This window comes from Apium graveolens, chromosome 7 (genome assembly GCF_009905375.1).
Source record: "Apium graveolens cultivar Ventura chromosome 7, ASM990537v1, whole genome shotgun sequence".
NCBI classification, from domain to species: Eukaryota; Viridiplantae; Streptophyta; class Magnoliopsida; order Apiales; family Apiaceae; genus Apium; species Apium graveolens.
In genome coordinates this window covers 4268058-4295442 of record NC_133653.1, presented here as the reverse complement: position 1 = coordinate 4295442, position 27385 = coordinate 4268058, and the positions used below count along the sequence as shown (strand labels likewise).

Genomic DNA, 27385 nt, shown 5'->3' with positions numbered 1-27385 from the left:
ATAAAATTAAAAATCGGTATCACAAATGATTAGTTCCAATTTTCGAAATCTATAATCATGATTACAGTAACTCGATTAGATTAGCTCCAATTCCAAAAGCTGAACCTACAAATTTAAATAGATAAAATGTAAATTAACAAGTCCCCTGTAATATCTGAGGTTTAGAGGAGTTCAGTCTTTCGGAAGGTAAAAATGTAAATGAGTGCTCTGAAAAAATGTTATGGAAAGAACACTTGTGTTTTACACAGTTTTAATTATACACTGAGGTTCCCGGATTCAAACTTGTAAGTTGTAACATGTGTTGGATTTAACCCAGTTTGCGAAATTCAAAAAATTATAACAAGTCACTGAAACACAAGTACACAACCAAGTTACTTGGATTCTGTCAACTCCAAACTGAAGTCCCACAGTTTCTTGGCCAATCCGGCATCAGTAGCCAGTGTGCTTCGGCTTCCAATATTGCTGTCGCAAAAATATTCACCGCTGACTCCTTTAACCTGTGGATGTAGTGCAACATAACACGTTGTAGCTGCTCCCTGAAATAAACATGATGCTAGGTAATTACCAAAAGTGCACAAGATTACAACAATGAAATAATAATCATTCATTTGACACTGAGAGAAAACAAGGATAAACCTGCGGAATGGTTTTAAGAACATATTTACCAACCCAACTGACCAAGCCTGCATAGATCAATGAAAATTACGGTTACAATCCAACACAATAATACATTGTACGTGAATATCTGCTAACTTTTGCCAATTTTATGATTGTTTTCCCTGGGATAAAGACAATAAAAACATGAGACTTGAAATAATGGACATCTATTTTTCCTAGAAAAAATTAGTGACTTCGAGTTGAATGCAACAAGGGGGCGACACCTGACAACTTTAAAAATTTGTGCCCTGGCATTAATACCGCAGGATTGCTTTTCATCTTTCTTGTAGACTTCTTTTACAAGTCATATCTAAACTTACCTTGATCCGAAAAAATAAAAAGTACTGGGCTACATTGTAAAGTACTGTATAAGTACTGTGCTCCTTAACATTAATCTGAAGGACAAGAGAAAGGTGCAATACCATCTATAAATCCGTGATAACGTGTAAGGTTGGTAGCAATGGACCCAGGATGAAGTGAATTTGCAGTTATCTCTACTCCTTCCTCCTGATCAATTTAAAAAAAGGAAACAAAAACTTGCTTAGTTCCAACCTAAAAAATGCAAGTGCTGCAGCTGCATTTGACTCCCTGAATCTAGATATATCTTTCCCGTACATTTTTTTGTCTGGCACAACATTGTTGCGATATCAAACCAACGATGCCTCCATATCATATATGCCCCTATAGAGGCTTAACATATTCAACTCGAGACATTTTAACTAGAATAATGACCACTTGAGGAGACAATAATCACTGCAGTCACGATCACTCCACTCCAGTTCTTGTTGTCCAGGAATATTTAATTCTCTCTTAAAAACTATACCGTGACACCCTATTACTAAATCTTTTTACAAACATTCTTTAAAAAAAATCTGAAATAAAACTCAAAACTAGAAAACGTGTATGTATAAGATTGGATTGCTGGGTTCAAATAAAACTTAATCAAGTTAGATTTTAACTTTTTATTTTCCTTCCCAGTTTTGGAGTAGCACTGATTAAAGTTGGTCAAGTTTGAGATGTTAAAATTGCACTTGCTTATCTGTTCCTTACTGATAGAATAATTAATATCTTCTTTGTTTCTCCATTCTAATAATAATAATCATACTCCACCTTGAGAAATCTTATGGCTTAGCAGACTTGCGATTCTTTTAATCTTTTAATTGAACACTCTTTCTTGGGGTCAAATATGACTGAAGAATCTAGATTACAGATAAAAATCTTAATGTCAATATATTATAAAATGGAAGTACCTTCAACCGCGTTGCAAGCTCGTTAGCATGCAAGATGTTAGAAAGCTTTGACTGTCCATAAGCAGAAAGCTGTCCATAACTGAGTATCGGGATAAATCACAAAATAAGTAAGGTGCACAGACCAAGTAAGAATCATATTTATTTTCGCCAAATGAATATGAGGCATTAGAAAAATGATACAAGTGACATCATTTTTCACCTTGATTCATCATTAATTTTATCAAAGCGGATTCCTTCACTGTAAGCAAACCGGTGGGCCTCTGATGATACATTAACAATTCTCCCTTCTTTATGACTTTCACGTGCAGTTCTTTTCATAGTATCCAACAGAATATTTGTTAACAAAAAATGGCCTGCCAAAAAGTCAGAAATTTGCTCAGGTATCACACAAAACTACTTAATGTAGAAGTTGTTTCTAAAAGCTACTGTGAACATGCTGTAGATGTTGCATATCTGACTTTGTAGCAATCTTCCTTAAAATTTCAGAAAATTTATGCTGAACAGTGAGAACTAGAAAATGAGGACAAGAACATTAAAATAGGAACAAGTACTTTTTAGTCTTTAAAGCCTCTCGTACAATAAAATACTCCATAATTGGATAACAGAGTAAGTAGAAAACAAAAAGGAGAGCTACTGAGGAAGTGAACTGAAAGCTACATCCTACATGTTGCAGATGCTTACAACCAGAGCATTATGGGTAAAATGGAATGTTGTGCAAATATGACATGAGTTTGCAGTTCTCTGGAGAAGAAAGCATATAAGAGCATCTTTGGCTTAGCTTTTAAGCTGATCAAACCTGCTTATATGCTAATCTTATACCTTTGACACACTTGGTATATACAAATTAGCATTTAGTCCAGCTAATTGTATCCAAATCATAAAAGTTTGTGTGTGTGTGTGCGCGTGTGTGAATTAAATTAATTTTTGTATACAACATACCTAAATGGTTAGTTGCAAATTGTAGCTCTATTTGGTCTTTGGAAAGCAAGAATGGAGTAGCCATAACCCCTGCATTGTTACTTTAGACACCAAACTTACGCAGTTATGCTCCCACATAATTGGGGTGATATAAGAATGATAGCAATAATAGAGTGGAATAAAGCATATATGGCATCTAAAGACAATCAATAATTTAGTAAATTCGAAAACTCGTACAGTTTCTTACATTAGGAGGTTGAGGGGAAGAGCTGATGAAGTATAGTCTGAGGCAAATTTTTTTACAGATTCCAGTGAACTGAGATCTAACTCCATGACATCAATTTTAGCATTGGGGATTTCCTTGAGTATTTCATCCTTAACTTTTTTACCAGTATTTGTATTTCTCACTGCCATAACTACATGTACACCACGCAAAGCAAGGACTCGTGCAGTCTCTATTCCAATTCCACTTGACGCTCCTGAGATTGTTCAACATTGTTAGCCAATTAGCTGTGTGGAAAGAAAATAGTTTAAGAACATCATTCATTCTCCATCATGTGAAGAACATCATAATAAATTCTGAATCTAAAAAACAGAAGCATAACGACCAAGTCATTACTTGATGAAATTGTGAACAAAGTTAATAAGCCTTCATAATGAAAAATTTGCAATTACACATACACAAGTGATATCAAGTAAATCCGAAGCCTCAATCCTGAATAATTTGAATGAATATAGACATAGATAAGCTAAACATTTCCTGAAGTAACACCATGTTTCTGAACCATATCTAGAAAATGTATTTTAAGGAATGCTAAGGTGAATCGCCACACAAGTATTACCACCTACAAGGCTCAGTTTTCTCTCTCTGAGCTTTTAAGATTATGAATTACTACAGTTTGAAATCACTAATGAAGCAGCTCTAATACAAATGTTCTAAAACATCAAGTTTGAATTCCCAGTAAGTTCATTGATTGACAACCAAGATACCACTCATGGTAAAAAATGCATAAAAAAAGATGGTGCACGCTTAAGACTTAAAGAGTTCTATCCCAATTAACTTATTAGAAGCTCCATATATTCATTTATGAAGATAAATTTCTAGATAAACTACATCCAATTGGCCCATTAAAATTCATCAATAACGATTAGGGATTCATGTATATGCCGGTATCTGTGCCCATCTTTTATAATTTACCATAAGAACGGCTTGAAGTTTGTGCTACTATAATCTTTTCAATATATGTATAATTCCGAACAATTTCCAGAAACATAAGAGGTGTCTTAGGATTAAGGATTCAAATTAACCAAAATGTAAAGCTTAGTCTAGAGCTCAAACTGATATCTATCACCATCTTACAAGACCATCCCTAACGAAGTAATCAATTCACGACACGCCCAACTAATGAATTTCCAACATAATAACAATTAAGACACATACATAAACATTTCATATCAAACATATTAGCAGTTAAAAAGCACTTAAAACGTGACACACAACTTAAAACTAATCAAACACTCATTGAACATGTTCACTTATAAATAATTACACAAACAAAACAATATCCAACTAAAAATCAAACAAAAACCCACAAGAATGATCAAAACAATAAAACAAACAAAAGGGTCAAAATCTTTAACAATTCATAACATACATAAATACAAGATATATAAGAAATATATATAAGTGGTCTCCGAGGTCTCCGATAATATACCAGTAACAATGGCAGTAAGGCCAGTTCCATCAAGTCCAAGAGTGACTTGTTCAGCTGTGGATCGAGCTGAGAATCCAGATTCACCTTTTATTCCAAATATCCACATCTTCTCTTTTTTTTACCCAAATTTCAAATTTTTGTTCTTGACAGGGGCCGAAGTGTTCCTGGTTTAACTATGCATGACTCTGTTTTTAAGGATTAGTTCAAGGTAGTTTGTGTTTTGTTTTGAGGTTTTTGGGGGCCGGTTATGGAGATGTTACAAACCAGTATGCGACGTGTGGGCCGTGAATCTCGATAAAAGAATATCTGCATTTCATATGACCAATGTAACGCATTCGTGATTGATAAGTGTTACTGCCTCCGTCCCCTCGGTTCTATACGTTAACTATTTACACGTATTTCGAGCCTTTTATAAAGTATAATTTCATAATGTTTTTTTAAATTTTTTTTTGAATCTCGAAAAAAAAAAAATTAGAAAAAAATTTTATGAAAATATATTTTAAACGAGTATTGAAAAGAGTGTCAAAAAGTAATGTATAGAATTCAATTGGACGGGAGTAAAATTTTATGGATTTTTCCGGTGTGTGCCAATGGGCACATGTTAAGAGTTAGAGATCCTAAAATATTGATGGAAAACTCACTAATAATGATAGACCCTCTGCATGCACACGAATTTCTCCTAATAAAATTTTTATAACTCATCAATCACAATTTCTTAGCATGTGCCCATAAGCACACAGTAGACAAACCGAAGTTTTATTTGTAAAATTTGATTGGTAGAGATTTTTATGCATTTAGGCTTCATCATTATTAATAAATTATCTATCAATAAAATTTTGACAACTCATTGGATTATTAGCAGACACTAGAAAATTTGATATAATAAAATATTGAGTTTGTACAAATATTTTTTAATGTTAATGCAAGAATGGTATATCCGTAATTATTTGATTTAAAAAATAAATTCTCTCAATAAAATACATTACGTATTCATAATGTAACTCTCCTAAGTACATATTTAGAGAGATTTTTCATTAAAATAATTATATTTTTTCCAATTTGAGATAATATTTCTTTATTTAATGATCTACTAAATACTTTTTATGAAGTGCTGATGAATTCACGGATGTGACATTATAAAATATATTTTTATTGATCTTGATGGTATGAAAGTAGGTGTTCATTCCTATTAACTTGTTGCACCAAATCCGAATAACTAATGTTAAGGATGCGAGTGTCGTAAAAATCGGTAATGTGGAAAAATCTGTTTGAGTTAGTGATTTGGGATTAATTAAAAATTAATTGAAAGAAATTCGATGTATTACAATATTAAATTATATTTAATATATCTTTATGATTATATTAATTATTTAAGGGTTGACTCAATTCTTTAAAGAGAGATAATTATCATCTTGATCAGAGGTTCGAATCTCAATGGAGGAAAATTTATGATTATACCTCCTGATTTAGAACATGTCGCTTAAATGCGGTTTACCGTGGTTCACATGGTTTACGGACTATTGTGTGAACATGTAGAGTTTATCCGGTGTGAGTGTGAGCATGTATGGTTTATCCGGTGTGCACCCGAAGGGTAGGGGTTGCGGGCTACCTATGATAAAAATATATATATTTATTATATCATAATTTCAATAATTATTCATATTTAAATTAATATAATATTTTGATTTTAATAAATAATTACATATACTCCAATAAAAATATTCGTAAGAATTAACTGAATTAAAAAAATCGAATCGATCCGGTACTTTGTAAAAAATAATCGCTTAAATCGGGAATTTTTAAAATACGAAAGGATATTTAAATTGTTCCCTAATTATACATAGCACTTTAATTAAAAATGATCAATAACTATTTAAAATGGGTTTGTGTGTTCGAATATGTGGTACTAAAAAAATTGTGAACCAATTTTTTAGTGCAATCATTTTCTTAACTTCATTTTTTTTCTTATCTTAGAGAATTCGCAACCGCTACTTTTTGGGAGTGTATTGAATAAATTTGACGGGCTCACGCAATAACATACAAAATACATGAATCAAGATAAATCACTCTGGTCAGACTTTGGTTCAGGAGACATGATTATAAATATTCCTTCCATAAAATTTGAACTTATGACTAAGAACATAATTATCATTTTAAATGAGTCAAACCTTGCAGCTAACTTCATTCATTTTAAAGTAATTGTATTGGAGTGGGCTAATTATCGAGTTTTTGTAATTTTGATATATTGTTCGATAAAAAATAAAATAAAACAAAAATATTAAATGTAACCGACCAATGCTTTTGTTGTTGAGAAGTGAAGTTGTTTTTACACATTGAGTTTGTGCTTCCATGTTCCAAGTTCCCACATCGAGAACTTACAAAAGAAAATCTACGTATATAATAGCTGACATGTAACTTCATTACACAATGACCACAAGATGACGTGATTGGGCTTTCGGCAAATTTATTTGTCCGGCCCAGGAAAGTCCCCGGGCCCTTATCCGCAGAGATGCGGGCTTGGAAACAAGTTCAACTTGATGATGAAATCCTAAACCTTTATGTTTGGGCTGAGACGAGGTGGAGCCTTTAGATTTCTCACAAGTCAAATTGGCCGATTACACAGTCATTCACGTGGTCCATTAACGGATTAACTGAACGGGGCTTACACTCTTGTGGTCGCTCTTTTTCCATTTTTACGGTCGTGTTCTAAAAATCCTCGATCGATTAAATCCCCATCAAAGTATCATTACGAAATTTTCTTTATTTGAGATAATTATTTATTCAAATTAAAACATCATATTAATTTAAATATGAATAGTTATAAAAATTATGATATAATAAATTTATATTTGTTAATAAATAACTAATATAATCATAATAATATAAGAAATATAATTTAATATCATAATACATATATCAGATTTTTACTCCGATTAATCCTTCCGATAGCTCCGCCGATCTTCCCTGATTCCCGATTTTTACAACATTGGCTGACGGTGAAATTTGACTCGATATTTTGACATTTGCTTGAATTATGAAGTAGGATTCAAATTTTCTTATTTCTTATCCGTATTCAGATTACATCCATTATTACGAGTCGAATCTGGACACAAACCCGAAATACTTAAATTAATTTTGAGTTTTAGAAAATTATTTGTTTCCCCTCAATATACAAATTATATAGATTTATTGCAAAGGGTGCTTTTATAATGCATAAATAAATGCTTTTATAATGGAGTTTTGCAAACAAATATTGAAGTGTGAAAGTTCTGATTAATATAGGGGGAAGAAAAATGATAAGCATAAAAGACAATCATGCAGAAACATGCTGAAACCACAAAAGAATCTCTCATTCATAAGATGGAAAAGTCAAGCTTAAATAGAGCATAATCTGATAATTTACATGCATAATCAACAGCTGCTAATCAATATTCAATCCACATAACATCCACAAATTACAATACTTCACGAAGAACGACAAAAGGAACGATTAATAATCGATACTTGGAGACTGAAACTTAAGATCTGCTCTTGAAGGGAATGGCTCTGATGACGATCTGGTGGTACATTGCAGCAAGAGCGGCGCCAATGAATGGACCAACCCAGAATACCCACTGGTAGATAAACAAGACAAGTGTGTTAGTATTGCAATCTATAATTTTAAGAACAGACTACGAAAATAAAACTCTGTAGTGAAAAATTTATATTCTTGATAACGATTACTCACGTGATCATCCCAAGCATGGTCTTTGTTGTAAATGATGGCAGCTCCGAGACTTCTAGCTGGGTTGATGCCAGTCCCTGTGATGGGGATGGTGGCCAAGTGAACCAAGAACACGGCGAATCCAATAGGAAGAGGGGCCAAAATCTGCCATACATTTCATGACACAACCAATGCAATATAAGCTAAAGGATTCATTGAAATAATGTGATTCTACAATTGAGTCACACATGTCTATGAGTGAACCAACATTAACGACTTAATGCTAAAGATCAAAAGCAAAACATCGTTTTCTTTTCTGGACTAGAAGGCACACACACAAGCATTACATTACAGTCCTAGTTTTCCGAGGACCATAGACATAAAGGAATCTTCTTTACAAAAAGACATAAGGGTAATAGTTTTAGTGCTCCTTCCACTACAATTGATAACTTTTTATTAATCCCATTATTAATTGTCTATAAATTTAAAGTTAAATCAAAGTGAGGCATTGATTCATCTAAAGTGCAGATAGACAAGCATCATACTAATTAAAGCAGTAAATTGAGCTGTATTAGAGTACATACAGGAACATGAGAGTCCCGGGCACTTCTCTTGGCATCAGTGGCAGAGAACACGGTGTAGACAAGAACAAAGGTGCCAATAATCTCAGCACCAAGGCCTGAACCCTTAGTGTAGCCATGGTTCACAGCATTAGCACCACCGCCACTGAGCTCAAACCTCGAGGATCCTTCAAACCCCTTGATAACACCAGCACCGCAGATAGCACCAAGACACTGCATCACCATGTAGAACACAGCCCTTGTTAAGGAAAGCTTCCTTGCCAGAAACAAACCAAAGGTTACAGCTGGGTTGATATGTCCTCCTGTTTATTACATCAACCAACATAAGCCCACAATTAACTTGTTATCATTTTATAAAACTAAAAATGTGCAAATTAGCATAATTTACACAAGGTCACAATTACTTTTAAAGACTGTTACTTTAAATTAGTTGGCCAAGAGCCAAGTATATAATACACACCAAAAGATAATATAACATAAATTCTAAAACTAAATCAGGGTCATTAGCAATATGAAATGCAAAGAATTGGATGAAACAACAAATACACACATCAAGAAATTCAGTAATTTTAAAGACTGTAAATTTCTGAAATTAGACCATGGTAACTTTTAAAGACTGTAATTTTCTGATATTAGAATGTCAACAAACTAGATCTGGTGAAGACAATACCACTATTTTCTAAACAAAAATTGGGCTATTAGCAGTTAATAAACATCACCAAAAGCAGTAAATAAAACATAGTAAATTTTTATTGAAATGTAAAAAAATCAAGAAACATAGTAAATTTGCTGAGTAAATCAAAAAGGTGTAAAATTTAAGCTAAAAAGACAAACACCAGCAGTGCAGTAAAAATGGGGAAAAACAAGAATAACCCACATCAAGAAACACAGTAAATTTGTTCAGTAAATCAAGAAAATGCAAAATTTAGGCCAAAAATTACCTAAAATACCCACATCAAGAAACACAGTAAATGGTAAAAAAAGGGTAAAAATTAGGTTAAAAATTACCTGAAATACCAGCAGTGCAGTAAACAAGAGCAAAGATCATACCACCAAAAGCCCAAGCAATCCCTTGAATACCCACAGAAGCACACTTATTAGGTGCTCTAGAAACACCCATAACAGTCAAAACAGTGACATACAAGAACAAGAAAGTGGCAATAAACTCAGCAATGCCAGCTCTATAAAAAGACCATGAAGTGAGTTCACCAGGCTCAAACAAAGGTGCTGGTGGTGCCTCCTTATAGTCCTTATCAGTCTGTGCAGATGTGCCTAATGGCTGTCTTTCTGAGTACTTGTTTGCTCCTACTTTCACATCTTCTTCTTTACCCTCCATTGTTACTTAACACAAAATCTTGAAAATATTGAAAATCTTGAAAAAATGAGCTGAAAATCAAGAATGTGTGTGTTGTATGTGAGAATGGTAGGGTGTTTTATAGGTGAAAAGTGGAGTTAAAGTTAGACTGAGAAGAAGTTTAAAATGGAAGTAAATCATTGGTTTTGTTGAGTGTGGGGACAATGCTGGTCTGGAAAGTAAGGAGTGGACTGTGACATGATTTTGCAGGTTGTATCATGCATTGTTGTTATTTGTTGTGTCTATCCTTTACAGATTGTCATGTCACTATTATTTATTTTCTTAGTCGTACTAGACTGTCGTTACAAATTTCGGGAATCGGAAATGTTTAGTGGAGGTACTAATTTATAATTTATTGGACAATTTTTTTAAAAATTGAATGAAACGAATAAATATTTTTGACCAATTTATCGGTGATTTTTGAAAAATCGGACGATTTCTATAACCATGTTACAATCAATTTTTTTCACTAATTATCGTGGTTCCAGATTTCGAAAATTAAAATTAATCGATTTAAATTGCGGATAATAAGTGTGACTGTTTTGTTTGGTTTGAAGTTGTGTGTGCATAACCGTTGGACTTACATGCTTTATGACAAAGTAGTGAGGACCAGCTTGAACAACGTTCAGAACCCAACGGCTACATTTATTTGTATGGTGTTTGTACAGTCATATTACCAACAAAAAGTAAATAAGACTGTTTGAATATGATTTTTGAGAGAGCTCAGTTTGAAATAAATGAATTTTATGCCAAAAATCATTAGTGATAATCATGAAAGACAACTCAGACTCACGGAGAGCTGCTGAGCTGGGGTCTTATTACCTGTGTTCTAAAAAGCGCAAATCGGTCATAAGCGGCGAGATGACCTTCTGGCGCTTAAGCGGTTAAGCGGACGCTTAAGTGAAATTTTAAGCGGGTCTATAAGCGGATAAATAATATTTATTTAAAATTTTATATATAATAATAATAATATGTGTAACACTAAAACAATGAAAATAAATAAAGTATCAAGAATATAAACATAATTTTTTCTTAAAAATTTATATATTTTTATTTTTAATCAAGATCATTGTTTTATTAAAATAAATATTAATATTAAAAATTAAAAATTTAACAAGTCAAAATCGGTTTGACCGCTTAAAGACCGTTTAATCCGCTTAATAAGCGCTTAATCCGTTTACAAGGCCGCTTAATCTTTAAAAACGCTTAATTATCCAATTAGTATAAAATCGAAGCGCTTAATGGTCTGATTCCGCTTAAACAGCCGCTTAGGCGGCCGCTTAATGCGCTTTTCAGAACACTGCTTATTACACATGGCTTTTATGTTTTTTCCGATATGGATATGGTCCTTTGTCAACTTGGGGTTAGCCAGCCCGTTAATATCAAAGGAGAGTCTTTGACAACGGTTTGTCAACTTGGGGTTTGCCGGTGAATCATTATATTCTTAGAAGTTGTTCCACATCGTTTGTTGGAGGAGCAGTTTGCTAGAATATAAGCAGTCAGACAACTCCAATTAGAATGAGGCGATTAAAAAGGATAAGGCATTATCTACATGATCATTACGAGTTTTTTTTTAATTATTGCTTATTACTATAAGATTTGTATAATGGTTTAGGGATAAGAGAGTTGTCAAAACACATGGAATATTATGACATGTCATGTTCTTGTATATTATGACTTTGTATTAAACCAGGCTTGGGATTTCAATGAGATGAACATGTAATCAATTAGTATAATTAAATGTAAGATGAGCAATAATGTAAACCCCAAAGGCCATTTTGAAGTGTTTATTAAATGAAACTAGATTAAGCATTGCAGGCTCTGAGACACAAAATGTGACAACAAAAACTCATTTCAGCTTTGATGCAATCATCATATATTAATCTTGCAAGCAGAGTATTCTCATATGTATGTCATCAGTGAGTATTCTATACTGTTTAGGATTTCGGTCCCTGACAATCGTTGGATGTAATCATCTGTTCGCGAAAAATTCCACCCTATCAATATCCCATGCATCCAGATTTCCAAAGCATTCCTTACCCAAAAAAACTGACTGTGACAAATGATTTAATCTTTACTCATAAAATTTTTGAAGAAAATAAAACAGGAAATCATTTCAGGCTGAGTACTTCATTGTTAGTCTGAGGCCACTCACTCTAGCCCACTCCAAAAAACTCATCATGATCCATGTAATCCACAACCTTATTAGCTAGCCCACAAAACACACCCTTTACAATATCAGCACCATGCAAGCAGAATAACAACTTCTAAACACATTCTTTATACACTTTCAAAATTTAGATTTTTTTTTGTTCTAATGAACTAAGATCTTTTTTGAGCATGGTTGGATAGCTTAAGTGGTTAGGAGTTTATAATCTGTCGTGCCATGTCCTGGATTCGATCCTTGCTCATCCCGAAAATTTCTTAGAACAGATACTCGTCAAAAAAAAACTAAGACCTTTTCTTTTAAACAAAAGTATATATAACATGTTGTTATGAAGCCTTGCTGAATTCAAAGACCTGATCATGAAATGCAAGATGAGAGACAGTAAACGAGTCATTGCCATTCGATACAACAAAAGAAATGGAACCAACAGTTCTTCCCTAAAGAGTTCATGCATCACTGATCAGTGATCAACCTGTCTTAATTACAGGTTTAGTTGAAGTTGCCATCTCTGATATCTTGTATACCACATTCTGCGATTCTTCCATCAGCTCTGTAATGAATGCGGTTGAGAACCATGTTGCTAGCAATGTTGTCAGGTAGAGCATTACCATTTCCAGAAAATATTATGTTTCCCCCATTCATCCTCCAGCCTAATATGTTATTGTCTCGGGATAGATCGGTTACCTGGCTTGGGATATTATAGGAATTCTCGAATCTCTGATGAAGTGGAAGGTGGAATACATTACCCATATTGGAAGTTTGAGTGCGGTGTTGATCACTGAAACTCGTGTTTTTGGATCCCATTTGAGCAAAATTTGGAAGTGGTACTTCTACTTGGGATCCAGAAATGTAACCACCAGGATTCATCGCGTTCATTGCAACAATTCCATGGCCACTAGCAAAATCCAATCCTGTACCATTACCATTTCCAGGTACTCCTGGTTTTAGGCAATTCCTGTAAGGAGATTCAGTGTTCTGCTGTTCTAATTGTTTGCCTGATGGGGCAGAGGGTAGTGCCAAATACGCAGAAGAAGCTAAATGATCAGATTGATTATATGAATACATTGGTTGATCCGCCAACAATCTAGCATGTCCTCCTTTCTCCTTTGTGTTTAAGCTGATGGTTTGTACAGGTTGATCACATTTAACATGCTCCTGTAAAGGGTTGAAACAATTTTTTGGTTCAGGCATCCTACTGCTTACTATAGACCTTTCCATGGTCTCACCACTACAATTTCGAGGTCTCATTTCTGATTTAGTGATCTTCTTATTCCCAGTTTCACCAGCTCTCTGTCTGACTTTTGTTTTTGTTGTTGGCCTACTAGACTTACTTGACACCAACTGTTGCATGTCTTCTTTCATTCGGGCAAACATCTGTTCTCTTTCAACTTTAAGTTCTTGTATTATTGATTCTGTAAAAATCTTCAAGCCATCAAGTACCGCGGAATTTAGAGCACTGGATTTCCTCTTCTTCTTACTGACTTCTTTCTTTAAAGCATTCTCTGTCTTCCTCTTCCTGGCTCTAGGCTTTTTACCGACTTCTTTCTGTGGAGCATCCTCTGTCTTCCTCTTCTTACCTTTAGCCTTCGGAGTCACCCCTTCCTTAGTCCTCGGTTTTTTTGGTTGCACACCTTCTGGTTCAACTTTATCAATCTTTTGATGATCTAGATCATCACTAGTTTCATCGTTAACAGGCAACACCGCAGAAGCCAGTTTATGATTTGCCTCACCTGATTTTGAATCATCACTTGAAGAATCAACATCATCATCTCTTCCTCTAAAACCCCATATCTGCTGGAAATTCCTGTCTACACTCATTTCAGAGCCACAGGAACCAACAATTAAAGAGCTTCACTATCAAGCTACTTCGCGATCCTAAGATATGAACTGCAAAAAAACAAAATATACTCAACCAAAATAAAACCTTAATACTAAAGATAACTATATCATCATATAGCCAATAGGCTTACAGGGGCTTGCATCAAGATATATAATGCACAAGAATGTCATAACTAGCTAGATTCTGTACTCATGGTGAGTTTTGCAAAGTCACCCCTGTGAAGTATATATAATTTGCTGAGAATACAGATTCATTCTTCTTGTCCTTTCAGTATAGTAAACAAAGGGCAACGAAAGCTTGCGATAAACAATACAGATTTTTTTAAAAAAATCTACTGACCTCACTTACCTATTTTTATTTTAGAAATAGAGCAAAACTAAAAGCCCAGATGACAGAAAACTCAAACTGAAGGTTCAGATTGCTAATATTAGAAATGTAAAATGCGGTCTTCTTATCAAATGAATCGGAACAAATAGCACTTTACGACAACAGAAATGACCTGATTCACAAATCTGAACATGGAAATACCTAGCAACTCATATCACAGATAAAAGTAGCACCCTGTTAAACAACAGTATTGAATTATCAATAAAATTACATACTTTTAAGCATGCAAAGTAACCTAAATCATCCAATTCATGCACCCTTCAATTCTGAATGAGTTGTGCAAAGCAAACAAGCAAGACATAAAATGCACTAAAATACTAGACTGGCATAATGTAGCAGCTGGTGTTTTTTATCAATTATCATAGAAACCCCTTGTCCGCCTTTCATCCTGATGAAATCGTTCAATATAGATAAGTAACACTCACGTTAAGTTGCGATCCTTGATTGGGGACTTCACAAAAAAATCTCAAAACCATCAACAATACCCTGAACAATATTTTTTTAAGGGGACAGAACCCTGGAACATAATTACTACTAGAACATGCATTCATATGAAAACCAAACTGAAAATTAGATTAAAATAAAGATAAAGCCAAATTTTTGAAGTGTTTCTTACCGATGTACAAGATGATCCACTGAATTGAACACCTTAAGCCTCTGCTGATCTCCCACTTCTTGCTTCCTTTGTTCTACATTTCTCCCCATCTTTATGCAGATCTTCTTGTACACTTTAATCTACAAAAGGAAGAAAAAGATAGGATTTTTCAGAATCTTTTAATTTCTATTAATGCATTGATTTCTTTACTGAAAGGTGTAAGTTGACAGATACTAAGAGTCATCTGTATCTTCTTACCATTTGTGTTGACCATATCAAGATCAGTATTGTTGTTAATTTCAAGAAAATTACTGAGTTTGGTGTTTTATTTTATGGAAATAAACAATCATATACTGCAATTAGTCTGCAAATACTGCATTGCCATAAATCTCTCTCATTATCTGTTATCAATTTTTATTTGCTTCCCCATTTCAATGTGATCTCTTTTTAGCAATCTATCTGAACTTGTCTTTTTAAACCTCTATATCATTTGTTTACCAAAAAGAAAATGAAGAATCTCATATGATATTCATGTTTTAAAAGAAATGGATTCTGTAGATAACAATCTAAACCAGACAAAGTGTCAGATCTTTATTTACCTTTTTAGATTTTCTAGTATGTTCAACTTATTTAATTAGAAAATTATAGTCCAAATTAGTACAATTGCATTCGGATAATATGCAACACCTACACAGAATGCCTATGTTATCGAATTCAATTTATTAGTACAAGCACATTTCAGAAAACCAGTGAGAACTGACAAATATCAACACCCGCCCTGAAAGTGTATTATTTAGACGAAGACCAAGACTTTGAGAATTGATGAGAATGAGTCTCCTAAAGGTATTTTCGAAGCTTAAACGCAATTTCAAGAAAAGGATAGAATTAATGCAATTCTGGGATCATTTTTATATGAAAGAGCTATTCACACAAACTGCGATTTTTCAGCAAGCACTTTTCAGAAAAATAAAACAAACGGTTAAGATCCTTAAAAAGTAATGTTAAACATACCTGTTTTTAAACCTATCTTAGTACTCTAACACAATGTATGATCAGTCTTTGCTGAATTGTAAATATATTGCATGCAAATGTGTGTAGGGAATCAAGACAAACAGAGAAGAAACTCATGGAAATAAAATTTCTCAAATATTGACTACATGGAATAACAGTAAACATCATTTGCAAATTAAAGCAAATCTTTAATCATCTCCATTTAATCCCCATCTTCCTGATCTTGAGCTCCAATTCCCTGGAAATAATACCAGCAAACCATTTTGGTTTTCCAGCTAAAAACATCAAGTATCCAGCAATAAACGCAGGCACTGCTCCACACCCGTATCCAATCACCACAGCTTCCCACGTAAATCCACTATAAAAATAATCGTCGTCCTCTTCATCTTCTTGGGTTCCAGCATCAATTTCACACTCTTTGGACAAGGGAACTCCACACAGCCCCAAGTTACCAACGTAGCTATCATTAGAAAACGTATTAAATTGTAGCCCTTTTGGAATATGACCTCTGAGTTGGTTGTAAGACATATTTAGAAGTGCAAGTGGAAGTATACTAGTGAGTTGTTGCGGAATTTCTCCTTCAAGTTGGTTGGATGAAAGGTCTAGTGACTCCAACACTGACAAATTTCCGATGATTTCAGGAATCTTTCCTCCAAAATTGTTTCTTGATACATCAACGGTTGTGAACATGGGTAACATTCTAAACACGTCAACCTTTTCTCCTTCAATCACTAGAGTCGTGGAGTCACTATAAATGAAATTCCCGTTTGTTTGAGTCACCTCACCATCCATCATAGCCTTGAAGTTCCTGAAATATATTTCTGGCAGTGGACCTGAAAACTCATTGTACGACAGATCAAATATTCTCAAGCTAGGAAATGGGTGTTCTACCTTAGAATTCCTGTTTATAAGACCATGAAACTTATTTGATTTCAGGACAAGAACTTGGAGATTTGGAAGAGCTTCCAAACACTGCGGGAATGTATCATTTATTTGGTTGCTTCCAATATCAAAAACTTCCAAGTAATAAAATTTAGCAAAAGAAGAAGGGATTTTTCCTTCTAGCTTATTTCCATACAAATTCATACTTAAAAGATACTGAAAATTCGCTAAGCTGGATGGAAGGCTCCCCTGAATATTATTCATCCGCAGATCAAACACTGAAAGGCGACTCAGAACTGTTGAACAAGTCGGTAGTACACCGCCTAAATTGTTATGAGACAAAATTAGAATCTCAAGATAGCTTGCATTACAGATCAATCTCGGCAATGATCCATTGAGCAAATTGTCCTGGAGATCGAGAATCTTAATATTATCCCAAGGTAGTAACTCAAGACCACCTGTTATGCTGTTGTGAGCAAGATTTATATAGTCGCTGCCCACTGACCCAATCCACTGAGGAATTACCCCTTCAATTTGATTGTTTGATAGGTCTATATGTTTGATGATCTCTGCATTTCCTGATACACGCGGGAACTCTTTCATCTTGCAAGATGACAAGTACAGGTACTTGAGCTTATGAGGGAGTGTAGCCATACTTGTACTTATGAGGGATAGACTGTTATCAGAAAGAGAAAGTGTATCCAGGTATTCAAGGCGTGAAAACATTTTTATATCCAAAATACCACTGAAATTGTTTAAAGAAAAGTCTAGTTTGTTAAGGTTGACAAGTTCAGAAAATGATTGTCGAATAGGTCCATACAGTGAATTATTTCTACAAGAAAACTGTTGCAACTGTGAATTAGATGAAAAGAATTCGCCTAGTTGACCTGTGAATCTATTATGACCAATATCTAAGACTTCCAGTGATGTTAGCTCAAACAACCAAGAGGGTAATCGACCAGTGAGATTGTTAGAAAGGAGGTCAAGAACTCTAAGGTTTGTATGGTTAGCTAGAACTTCTGGAATTTTGCTATTGAGATAATTGTAACTGAGGTCCAAATGAGCAAGTCGGCTGAGATTGCCTATGGATCTTGGTATAGGTCCGGACAAATTACAGTTGGAAAGAACCAAAGTGGCTAATGACTCTAGGAGTGCTATTGAATCAGGCACTCCACCCTTCAAGTTTATGTTTCTAAGATCAAGTTTTCGGAGACTAGCACTGCATCCCCACTTAACTTTCGGTAACATAACAGTGAGGTTCGCGTTACCTTCATGTATATCTAGTACCTCTAAATTGAAAAGGTGGAAAACCTGTTGCGGTAAAACACCAGAATTAGAACCCCCAAGTTTAAGATATTTTAGGGAAGTGGATAAACTGAGAAGACTGTCACTACTTCCCCGCTTAATGTTGGGTAATGAAGAAGTGAGGTTTATGCTATTATCGGATAAATTTACTTCTTCCAATTGTGGAAGGAAGAGAATTTCTTGGGGTAATGCTCCATATAAATGAGTACCACCAAGGTCAAGAACTCTTAGGGAATTAGACAAATTCGTAGGTAAAATAGAGGAGATGTCAACCCTTCTTAGTTTCAGTACCCTCAGTTGAGTTAAATTCTGCAGCACTAACTGGAACACTTTATTTTCGAGTTTGACAGGAAGTTCTGAAAGATCAAGTGAAACCAGTTTGTACAGAAGAGATATTCCTGAGGGAACTATCCCTGAAAATTTAGTATTAGAGAGGTTAAGATGTGTCAAACCTTTTGCAAAGGAACCAAATTCCTGAGGGAACTGATCGGAGAGCGAAAAGTTGTTCCAAGAAAGGTTTAGGAACCGGAGATAAGAGAGTTGAAAGAGGGTGCTGTTTGGGCGTATGGCTCCTACCAGCTGACCGCAACTTAGATCCAGTCCGATTACATCTCTTGTCTTCTGTTTGCAGTAAACCCCCTCCCATGTGCAGTGATCAGAACTCATGTTCCAATTCATCGTCTTTTCATGCGAAGAAATTCCAGAATAATCATCAAATAGGGAATGATAAGAGCAAATTGTAGGACTAGTTATTTGCAAGCTTTGCTTAAACTGAAACAATGCATGTTTTTGCATGGCAGGACTCAAATGTATAGCTGCTGATGAAGCAACTGAATGGTATTGCACAGATATAAGCATCACCATGAATGTAAAAAACCTCCTGAATTTCGACATTATATTTCTCGTTAGAATGATATATAGGTTGTACTTGTGTTACCAAGGAATCATGTCTCTATTTATAGGCAGACTTAACTATTTTCATTCATAGATGTTGCTTGTCAGTACTCAGCTGCACTACCTTCTTCGCAAATACTGTGCAAGTGACTGCTGTAATGTACAATTTAAAGACTTTTATTTGGAGTCAGAAGGGGTGTTATCGAGCCGAGCCGAACACCGTCAGGCTCGGCTGAATTCGTATTCGAGCTTGACCGACTCTTTAATTCAAGTTCGAAACTCCGCTTGTAAAAAGTTCGGTAAACTCGAGTTCGGCTCGAAAACTCGAATTAATTTCCCTAAATATTAACAAATACTGAAAATATGATCAGTTTGGCTCAACTTCAGCTCGAGTTTGACTCAAGAATAAATATAAATAAATAATATATCAAAAATATCAAAAAAATTGTAAAAATATATTCATAACAAAAAGAATAAAAATAATAGAGGTTCGATAAGGCTTGCGAACCTTACGATACGAGTCGAGTAATTTGAAGTTCGGGCTCGGCTCGGTTAAAAAAATCGAAAAACTCTCGGCTCGAAGCCGAGCTTAAATAGCTCACGAACAATTTGGCTCGTTTATACACTTAGTCGTAAGTACTCGCATTTTCCAAATGTGCCAAAAATGTATTATGTACGCACGAGATAACTGAATTGATTAAGGGTTTATTTTTTTCCTCCGATTCTGGGTTAAATTCTAGCTCAACCCCTCAAATAAATAAAGATATATAAGTCAAATTAATCAAAAAAAATACCATGTATTGTAGTAATCTCTTCTCGAGGAGCAGAAGACCGGTATAAAGACTGAACGCTGGTCTGGGAGAGCTATTTCTAAGCACCGATGAAATTTCAGGAGAAGGAAACAATATTTTCTTAAACCTTGTTTTCATCCGGGGAAACAAATTCCAATACTGCCGTATAAAATGGGTAGAATTGGATGCGTTTACTTATTGACCTCCAAAGTGTGTTATATATCAAACTTTAAAAAACCTATTGAAAAGTATTGGGAAAATAAAATGATAAGTCCCCGAACTATTCCGGTTTTATTTGATAGGTCTCTGAACAAAAAATTCTGCAAACCAAGTCCTTTAACTTTCAAACTTTTTTGGATCAGGGTTAAAAAGATTGTGACATCGTCAGAATCGAGCTGATGTGGCATTCGCCTTTTGACATGTCATCAGCTTATTTGTACACACGAACAAAGAGAGTTAAAAAACGAAAATAAAAAGAAAATAAATCAAAAAAGAGTCGTTAACAAAGTTTAAATACATATATATATATATATATACACACACAACTATCTCTATATGTTGAATTAGGGTTCATAACATAAATTGGGGAAACACTTCATACCGGAATAGTTCAGGGACTTATCAATTTATTTTTCCAAAAGTATTTTATGAACAACCTAATAATTTTATGTGAATAATGTGAGAAATTTTATTTTAAGGTGGTGAAAGGAAAATTGACGTTAACTATCCTCTAACTAATTGATATGATTAGTGGATAACTTGTTAAAATATCAATTATTCGATCGGATCATTAATTAAAAATATCAATTATTCGATCGGATCCTTAATTAAATTAATTTTGAGAATTGTTAAATAAACTCCCCTTTTTACGATTTAAACTTCAGCTTTAAATTTTAGACATTTTCATTACACATTTATCCATGATTTTTATTTGGGAAATTCTTGAAATTTGTGTTTGGCATGTATAGTTATGTCATTTACAAGAGATACTTGAAGTTTAAATAGTTATTTATGGAGTTTATTTCTCAATTTCCTTAATTTTATATGATCAAAATATAAAGTTTTTCGCTAGTCATATCAATCGTTCAAACTTGAGAAATTAACAATAATAAAGAAATTTTGTCATTTGATTCGGAGATGCCATAAATTGAATTAATATTTTAATTATTTAACTAAAAAAATTTAAATCAAACATATTCATTCCAATACTCAACCAAACACATGATATTAAAAATAATAACTCAATCACATATCACTTTAACTCGATTCTGATTTCAACCCGATACACCTTTCTGAACAAACGACCCTTAAAGGTGTAGTGAAATCAATTAATTTAATTATATAGTATCCTTATAAAAAAAATTACACAGTTATAACTAAAATTTGATAATTTGGTATTAGAATGTATTAAAATTTGCTAATAATGGAGAACCCGTAAAAACTATTAATTTTATCGGTTTTCAGTTAATATTTATATTATTAATTTCTCATTGCCATTATTATATTATATTATTGATTCAAAATAATATTTAGGGAAAAATATTTTGAGATTACCTTTGAAAACTTTCTCGAGGTGCAATTATATTTCATAAAATAGTAAAGATATTTTTGTAAATATATATAATTTGTGTAGTTATTATAATAACTTCATGTATTAATATTATGATTTCTCTGTATTAATATTACGATTTCTCTTTTTAATAAAGAAGATAAATTATATAAAAATTGTGCTGGTCCTGTCACTTATGTTGGATATTTTAGTGTAATTGAATTGATTAGTTGATCAATGTAATCATAATGATACATCGAACAAGTCGGGAGAGTACGGAGTGTAAGCTATGTTCGAGTTTATTATCATTTTGGTATTATTGCTTATAAGGCATGTTCATTGGCATCAGTCACATTTGTTAGGAAAAGATGTGTTTGTTGGTATTAGACAAACCTGTTTGATTAAGATGTGTCTATTGACAAAAGACACATCTGTTGACATCTATATTTGATTAAGAGCTGTTGCATTGATCATTTCATGAATGGTTCATTTTGAAATTCACAACAAAAACACATTCTTTCTTCTTGCAGAATTTCTGACTTTATGCGATTGATTTATTTGGTGAACCACAAATAACTTCAATCTGAAAGTGTTCACACGACTTCAGAAAAATCCAAGTTAATACCATTTCTACAACAAATAATGAAGTTATTATATTCTGAAAATGACGAACGGAGAATCTGCAAAAGATATGACAAGCAAGTTTGCAAAACTGGACAAGTTTGAGGGTCAGGACTTTAGAAGATGACAGAAGGAGATGTATTTTTTGTTGACCATGCTAAAGGTTGTATACGTTCTAAGTACCCCCATGCCAGAAGTGATTGAGAATGAAACTGTTTAACAGACAAGGAAACGCTGCAAATGGGAAAACGATGACTACATCTGTCGCAGTCACATCTTAAATGGTATGTATGGTTCCCTTTTCGATGTATATCAAAATATTGAGTCAGCAAAAAAATTGTGGGATTCTCTAGAATCCAAGTACATGGAAGAAGATGCTTCTAGTAAGAAGTTTCTGGTCAGTAATTTTATGAACTATAAAATGGTCGATTCTAGACCGATGATGGAACAATACAATGAATTGTTAAGGATTCTGGGACAGTTTGTTCAACATAATCTGAAGATGGATGAATCTATTTCTGTTTATGGTGTTATAGACAAATTTCCGCCATCATAGCAGGATTTTAAATACACATTGAAACATAATAAAGATGATATGACGCTGGTTGAATTTGGAAGTCACTTTAGAATTGAAGAGGCTTTGAGGACTCAAGAAAATGAAAATAATCCTAAGGGCAAGAACCAAGTCGGTAACTCTTCTGTGAATATGGTTGAAGATGGTGGATCTTATAAGAATTCTAAAAATAACAAGGGTGATAAACGGAAATTTAAAGGAAACAATAGCAACTCTTCTAACAAAAGGCCTAAGATTGCATGTTGGAAGTGTGGCACACCTGAACATTTCAAGAAGAATTGTCGGGTTAGTAAAAGTAAGAAGTAAAGACAAAATGCTGGTCCGACTAGATCCAAGGATCCAGAAAAACAACAAGGTCATATTTTAATAAAAAATAGTAATTCTGTTCAGAATTATGTAACATTAATATCTGAGGTATTTTATGTGCAGGATGATAAAGTTGCTTGGTGGATTGATTCTGGAGCAACGAGTCATGTATGTAAAGATCTTCGTTGGTACATAGACTTTGAACCAATCGAAGATGGATCTATCTTAAAGATGGGAATATTGCAACTGAACCGATCAAAGGACTAGGAAATGTTAAGCTAGGTTTTACTTCTGGAAAATGTATATTATTAAATAATGTGTTGTATGTTCCTGGGATTCGAAAGAATCTCTTGTCTGGTGTTGTATTAAATAATTATAGATATATGCAAGTTTATGAAAGTGACAAGTATATCTTGCCAAAACTTGGCACTTTTGTTGGCTTTGGTTACTTATGTAATGGTATGTTTATGTTGAATGTAAATACTCCATCTAATGATGAATCTGCTTGCATGACTTCTACTAGTACTAGCGTAAATTTGAATAACCCATAATTTTGGCATGCTGGACTAGGATATGTACATTATAAAAGAATAAAGGATATGTCCAAAATGAGCCTCATACCTGTTATTGATTTAAACAATGAAAAATGTAAAACATGCATGTTAACAAAGATAACTAGAATGCCCTTTAAAGTTGCTGATAGGGTGTTTGATGTATTAGAACTGATACACAGTGATTTATGTGATTTTCATTCTACACTGTCATTAGGAAATAAAAAATATGTTGTTACTTTTATTGATGATGCTTCTAGATATTGTTATGTATATTTGTTGCATGCGAAAAATGAAGCTCTTGACTTCTTTAAAATATATAAAGAAGAAGTAGAGTTACACCATGGTACTTTGATTAAAAATCTACGTAATGATAGAGGAGGTGAGTATTATGATCCGGTATACTTTCAATCTACTGATGTAATACATCAAATCACGACTCCTTATACACCACAACAAAATGGTGTGGCAGAAAGAAAGAATAGGACTTTGAAAGAAATGATTAATTCCTTGTTATCCTACTCGGGTTTGAGTGAGGGTTTTTTAGGGTGAGGCTATTTTGACAGCCTGTTATTTATTGAATCGAATTTCTAGTCAGAGGAATAAAATTACCCCTTATGAAATTTGGTATAAAAAGTCACAAAAATTGAGTTTTCTGAGAGTTTGGGCATGTAGAGCAGTTGTAAGACTCATTGAACCCAAAAGAAGAAACTTGGGAGAACGAGGTATAAATTATATCTTTGTTGGCTATGCTGAATATTCCATCGCATATAGATTCCATGTGTTAGAATATAATGACTATGTGTCTGTAAACTCGATTATCGAGTCAAGAGATGCTATCTTTGATGAAAATAGATTTACATCCATACCTAGACCGAGGGACATGCTTCAATATTCTTCTAGTAGGAACTCAGTTTCTACTGAAGATGTTCATCGACCGTCTGAACCAAGGAGAAACACTAGAGCTAAAAAAGTAAAGTCTTTTGGAGATGATTTTTTTTCATCTTTATCTAGTTGAGGGTTCTAGAGATAAAATTAAATATCAATCCCAATATTGTTTTATTATTGAGGAGGATCCTAAAACTTTTATCGAAGCTATGACATCGATGGATGTTGTATTTTGGAGGGATGTAATAATACATGGGAATTGCTTAGCAAAAAAAATAATACATGAGAATTGAGTGATCTGCCCCTGAATGTAAAGCATTGGGATACAGATGGATCTTCAAAAGGAAAATAAAGGTGGATGGTACAATAGATAAGTTTATAATCAGATTGGTAATCCAAGGCTTTAAACAAAAGGAAGGGATTGATTATTTTGATACTTATGCTCCTATTGCCAGCACTTCGACTATTAGGTTGTTAATAGCACTTGCTGTTATACACAATCTTGTCATTCATCAAATGGATGTAAAAATTGCATTATTGAATGGTGAATTAGATGAAGAGATTTAAATGAAACAACTGGAAGGGTTTGTTGTGCCCGGTTGTGAGAACAAGATGTGTAAATTGAAGAAATCAATTTATGGTCTAAAGCAAGCACCGAAGGATTGACATGATAAATTTGATAATGTGGTATTGTCTAATGGTTATGTTACTAATCAAGGAGACAAGTGTGTATATAGCAAATTTGACTCTTTTGGTAAAGGAGTTATAATTTGTTTATATGTGAATGACATGTTGATTTTTGGTACTGACCAAAATCAAGTGGATAAAACCAAAAAGTTCTTGTCATCTAATTTTGATATGAAAGACATGGGGGAGGCTGAAGTGATTCTTGGTATAAGGATCAAGCGTGAGAATAATGGTATTTCAATTTCTAATCGCATTATATTGAGAAGATTCTGAAAATATTTAATTTTAAGACTTGTTCTCCAGTAAGCACTCCTCTTGATCCTAATATTAAACTCATACCAAATACAGGTGTTTCAGTATTTGAACTTGAATACTCAAGGGTTATTGGTAGTCGTATGTATGTCATGATAATCACTAGATCAGATATTGCCTATGTTGTTGGAAAGCTTAGTAGGTACACTAGCAAACCAAGTTCACATCATTGGCAAGCCTTAAGCCGAGTGTTCAAGTACTTGAAAGGAACCATGGATTATGGTTTGACGTATATTGGATTTCCTTCGATTATTGAAGGTCATTTAGATTCAAGTTGAATTTTCAATTAGGAAGATCATTCTTCCGCAAGTGGATGGATATTCCTCCTTGGCGGATTTGCTATCTCTTGGTCATCAAAGAAATAGAGTTGTATTAGAAACTCAACAATGAAATCCGAATTTGTGGCATTATCAGCTGCTGGTAAAGAAGCTGGATGGCTAAGAAATCTGATTTATGAAATTCCATTGTGGCCAAAACCTAGATCACCCATATCAATCAGGTGTGATAGTATATCTGCCTTGTCTAATGCTTATAGACACGTGTTTTAAGGCACATCTAGACACATAGGTCTTAGACATAGTATAATTCGTGAGCTTATCATGCACGGTGTTATATCAGTGGAGTTTATAAGAACTTAACATAATTTAGCCGATCATCTAACCAAAGGATTGAGTAGAAATTTTGTGCACTAGTCGGCTATAGGGATGGGGTTTAAGTCCATTTAAAAGTCTTTCATGTTGAGAAACCCAATTCTCACCTAAGAATATTACATTAGGTGCTGAATTCAATGTGAAAAACTTAACATCTAGAGATTGGAACACTTTAAAACTGTTAGGAATATATGTACATTAGTTTGATGATATGTTTATACAAAACACTTAAGTAAAAATCTAGTGTGTGTAGCCTCAACGGATAAGACCACTTTGGCTATCCATTGATGGTGTAGCTTTACTTAAAAATAAGTCTAGTTTTGTAGCACATTTCAGTCTTTATATTTGAGATATAATTCTTAGAAGTTGTGGGAAATTATAAGTCATGTTGACTACTAGAGGATATGCAAATAGGAAGGCCAATTGTAAATATTTCATGCCTTGTAATTTTGTATAAGTGAAGTGGTATCAACTGATAATTTAAAGGCCTTCAACGGATGAGAAACAAAGCTTCAACGGATGTCTCTAAAGCTTGAACGGATAACATCCTTCAACGGATGAGTGCATCAACGGATAGAGCTTCAACTGCTAAAGCATCAACGGATAAAGCCATCAACGGATGAAAGCTTCAACGGATGCTCAGTTCCATAGCAGTTGATAGTGACAGTTAACAAAGCAGACAGAGGCACATGGGTTGACAGAGACAACTGAAATGCGGTAGCCTCTTTGGAGGACAACAGAAAAAACAGCCGTTCTACTCTGGTACAAAAGGGAAATAGTCAACGGATATTCCAATAATTTACTCGATAGAAATGGAGTAGAAACAAGTGGATAACTTATTTTATTATTGTACTTTATCTTTGTCTTCACTTGTAAAACTTAGTGGTATATAAACCAAGTTGTAGCTATGTTATTTGTGAAGAACTAACAATGAGATTTACAGAAGGGGGGTTGAATGTAAATCTCAAAACTTTTTGGAGTTTTGAGCAGTTTCAAGGTTTAAGTGAATGCAATACAAATGTGTGTGAATTGCTTTAAGCAGGTGCAGACATATGTAAATTCAGAAACACAAATGTAAATAACACAAAGACCTTAACAACTTTTCTGGTGGATTTGTTGTTCCACCAGAGATGGTATTTCAGAAAATCTGTGATTCAAAGAATTGATCACAGCTGCGTCCTAGTACAAACTAGATGA

The 27385-nt window shown here is 33.9% G+C and overlaps 3 protein-coding genes across 3 annotated transcripts; all 3 read right to left on the bottom strand.

Moving 5' to 3' along the window:
* Window positions 1-129: 129 nt before the first annotated feature.
* LOC141671415 (short-chain dehydrogenase TIC 32, chloroplastic-like) lies at window positions 130-4858 on the bottom strand. Its single transcript, XM_074477657.1, has 8 exons — window positions 4541-4858; window positions 3073-3304; window positions 2847-2926; window positions 2107-2260; window positions 1908-1986; window positions 1080-1164; window positions 637-683; window positions 130-536 (listed from the first exon to the last, which is right to left on the bottom strand). The coding sequence occupies exons 1-8, from the start codon at window positions 4644-4646 to the stop codon at window positions 372-374; spliced, it is 948 nt and encodes a 315-aa protein (XP_074333758.1). The 5' UTR covers window positions 4647-4858; the 3' UTR covers window positions 130-371.
* A 3011-nt stretch (window positions 4859-7869) lies between these two features.
* Window positions 7870-10268, bottom strand: LOC141671417 (aquaporin PIP1-3). The gene is made up of 4 exons (XM_074477659.1): window positions 9833-10268; window positions 8828-9126; window positions 8268-8408; window positions 7870-8154 (listed from the first exon to the last, which is right to left on the bottom strand). Exons 1-4 carry the CDS (start codon window positions 10158-10160, stop codon window positions 8059-8061), a joined length of 864 nt encoding a protein of 287 aa, XP_074333760.1. The 5' UTR covers window positions 10161-10268; the 3' UTR covers window positions 7870-8058.
* Window positions 10269-16234: 5966 nt separating this feature from the next.
* On the bottom strand, window positions 16235-19322 carry LOC141671411 (receptor-like protein 6). Its single transcript, XM_074477648.1, has one exon. It carries the CDS (start codon window positions 19257-19259, stop codon window positions 16371-16373), a length of 2889 nt encoding a protein of 962 aa, XP_074333749.1. The 5' UTR covers window positions 19260-19322; the 3' UTR covers window positions 16235-16370.
* Between the last annotated feature and the right edge of the window lie 8063 nt (window positions 19323-27385).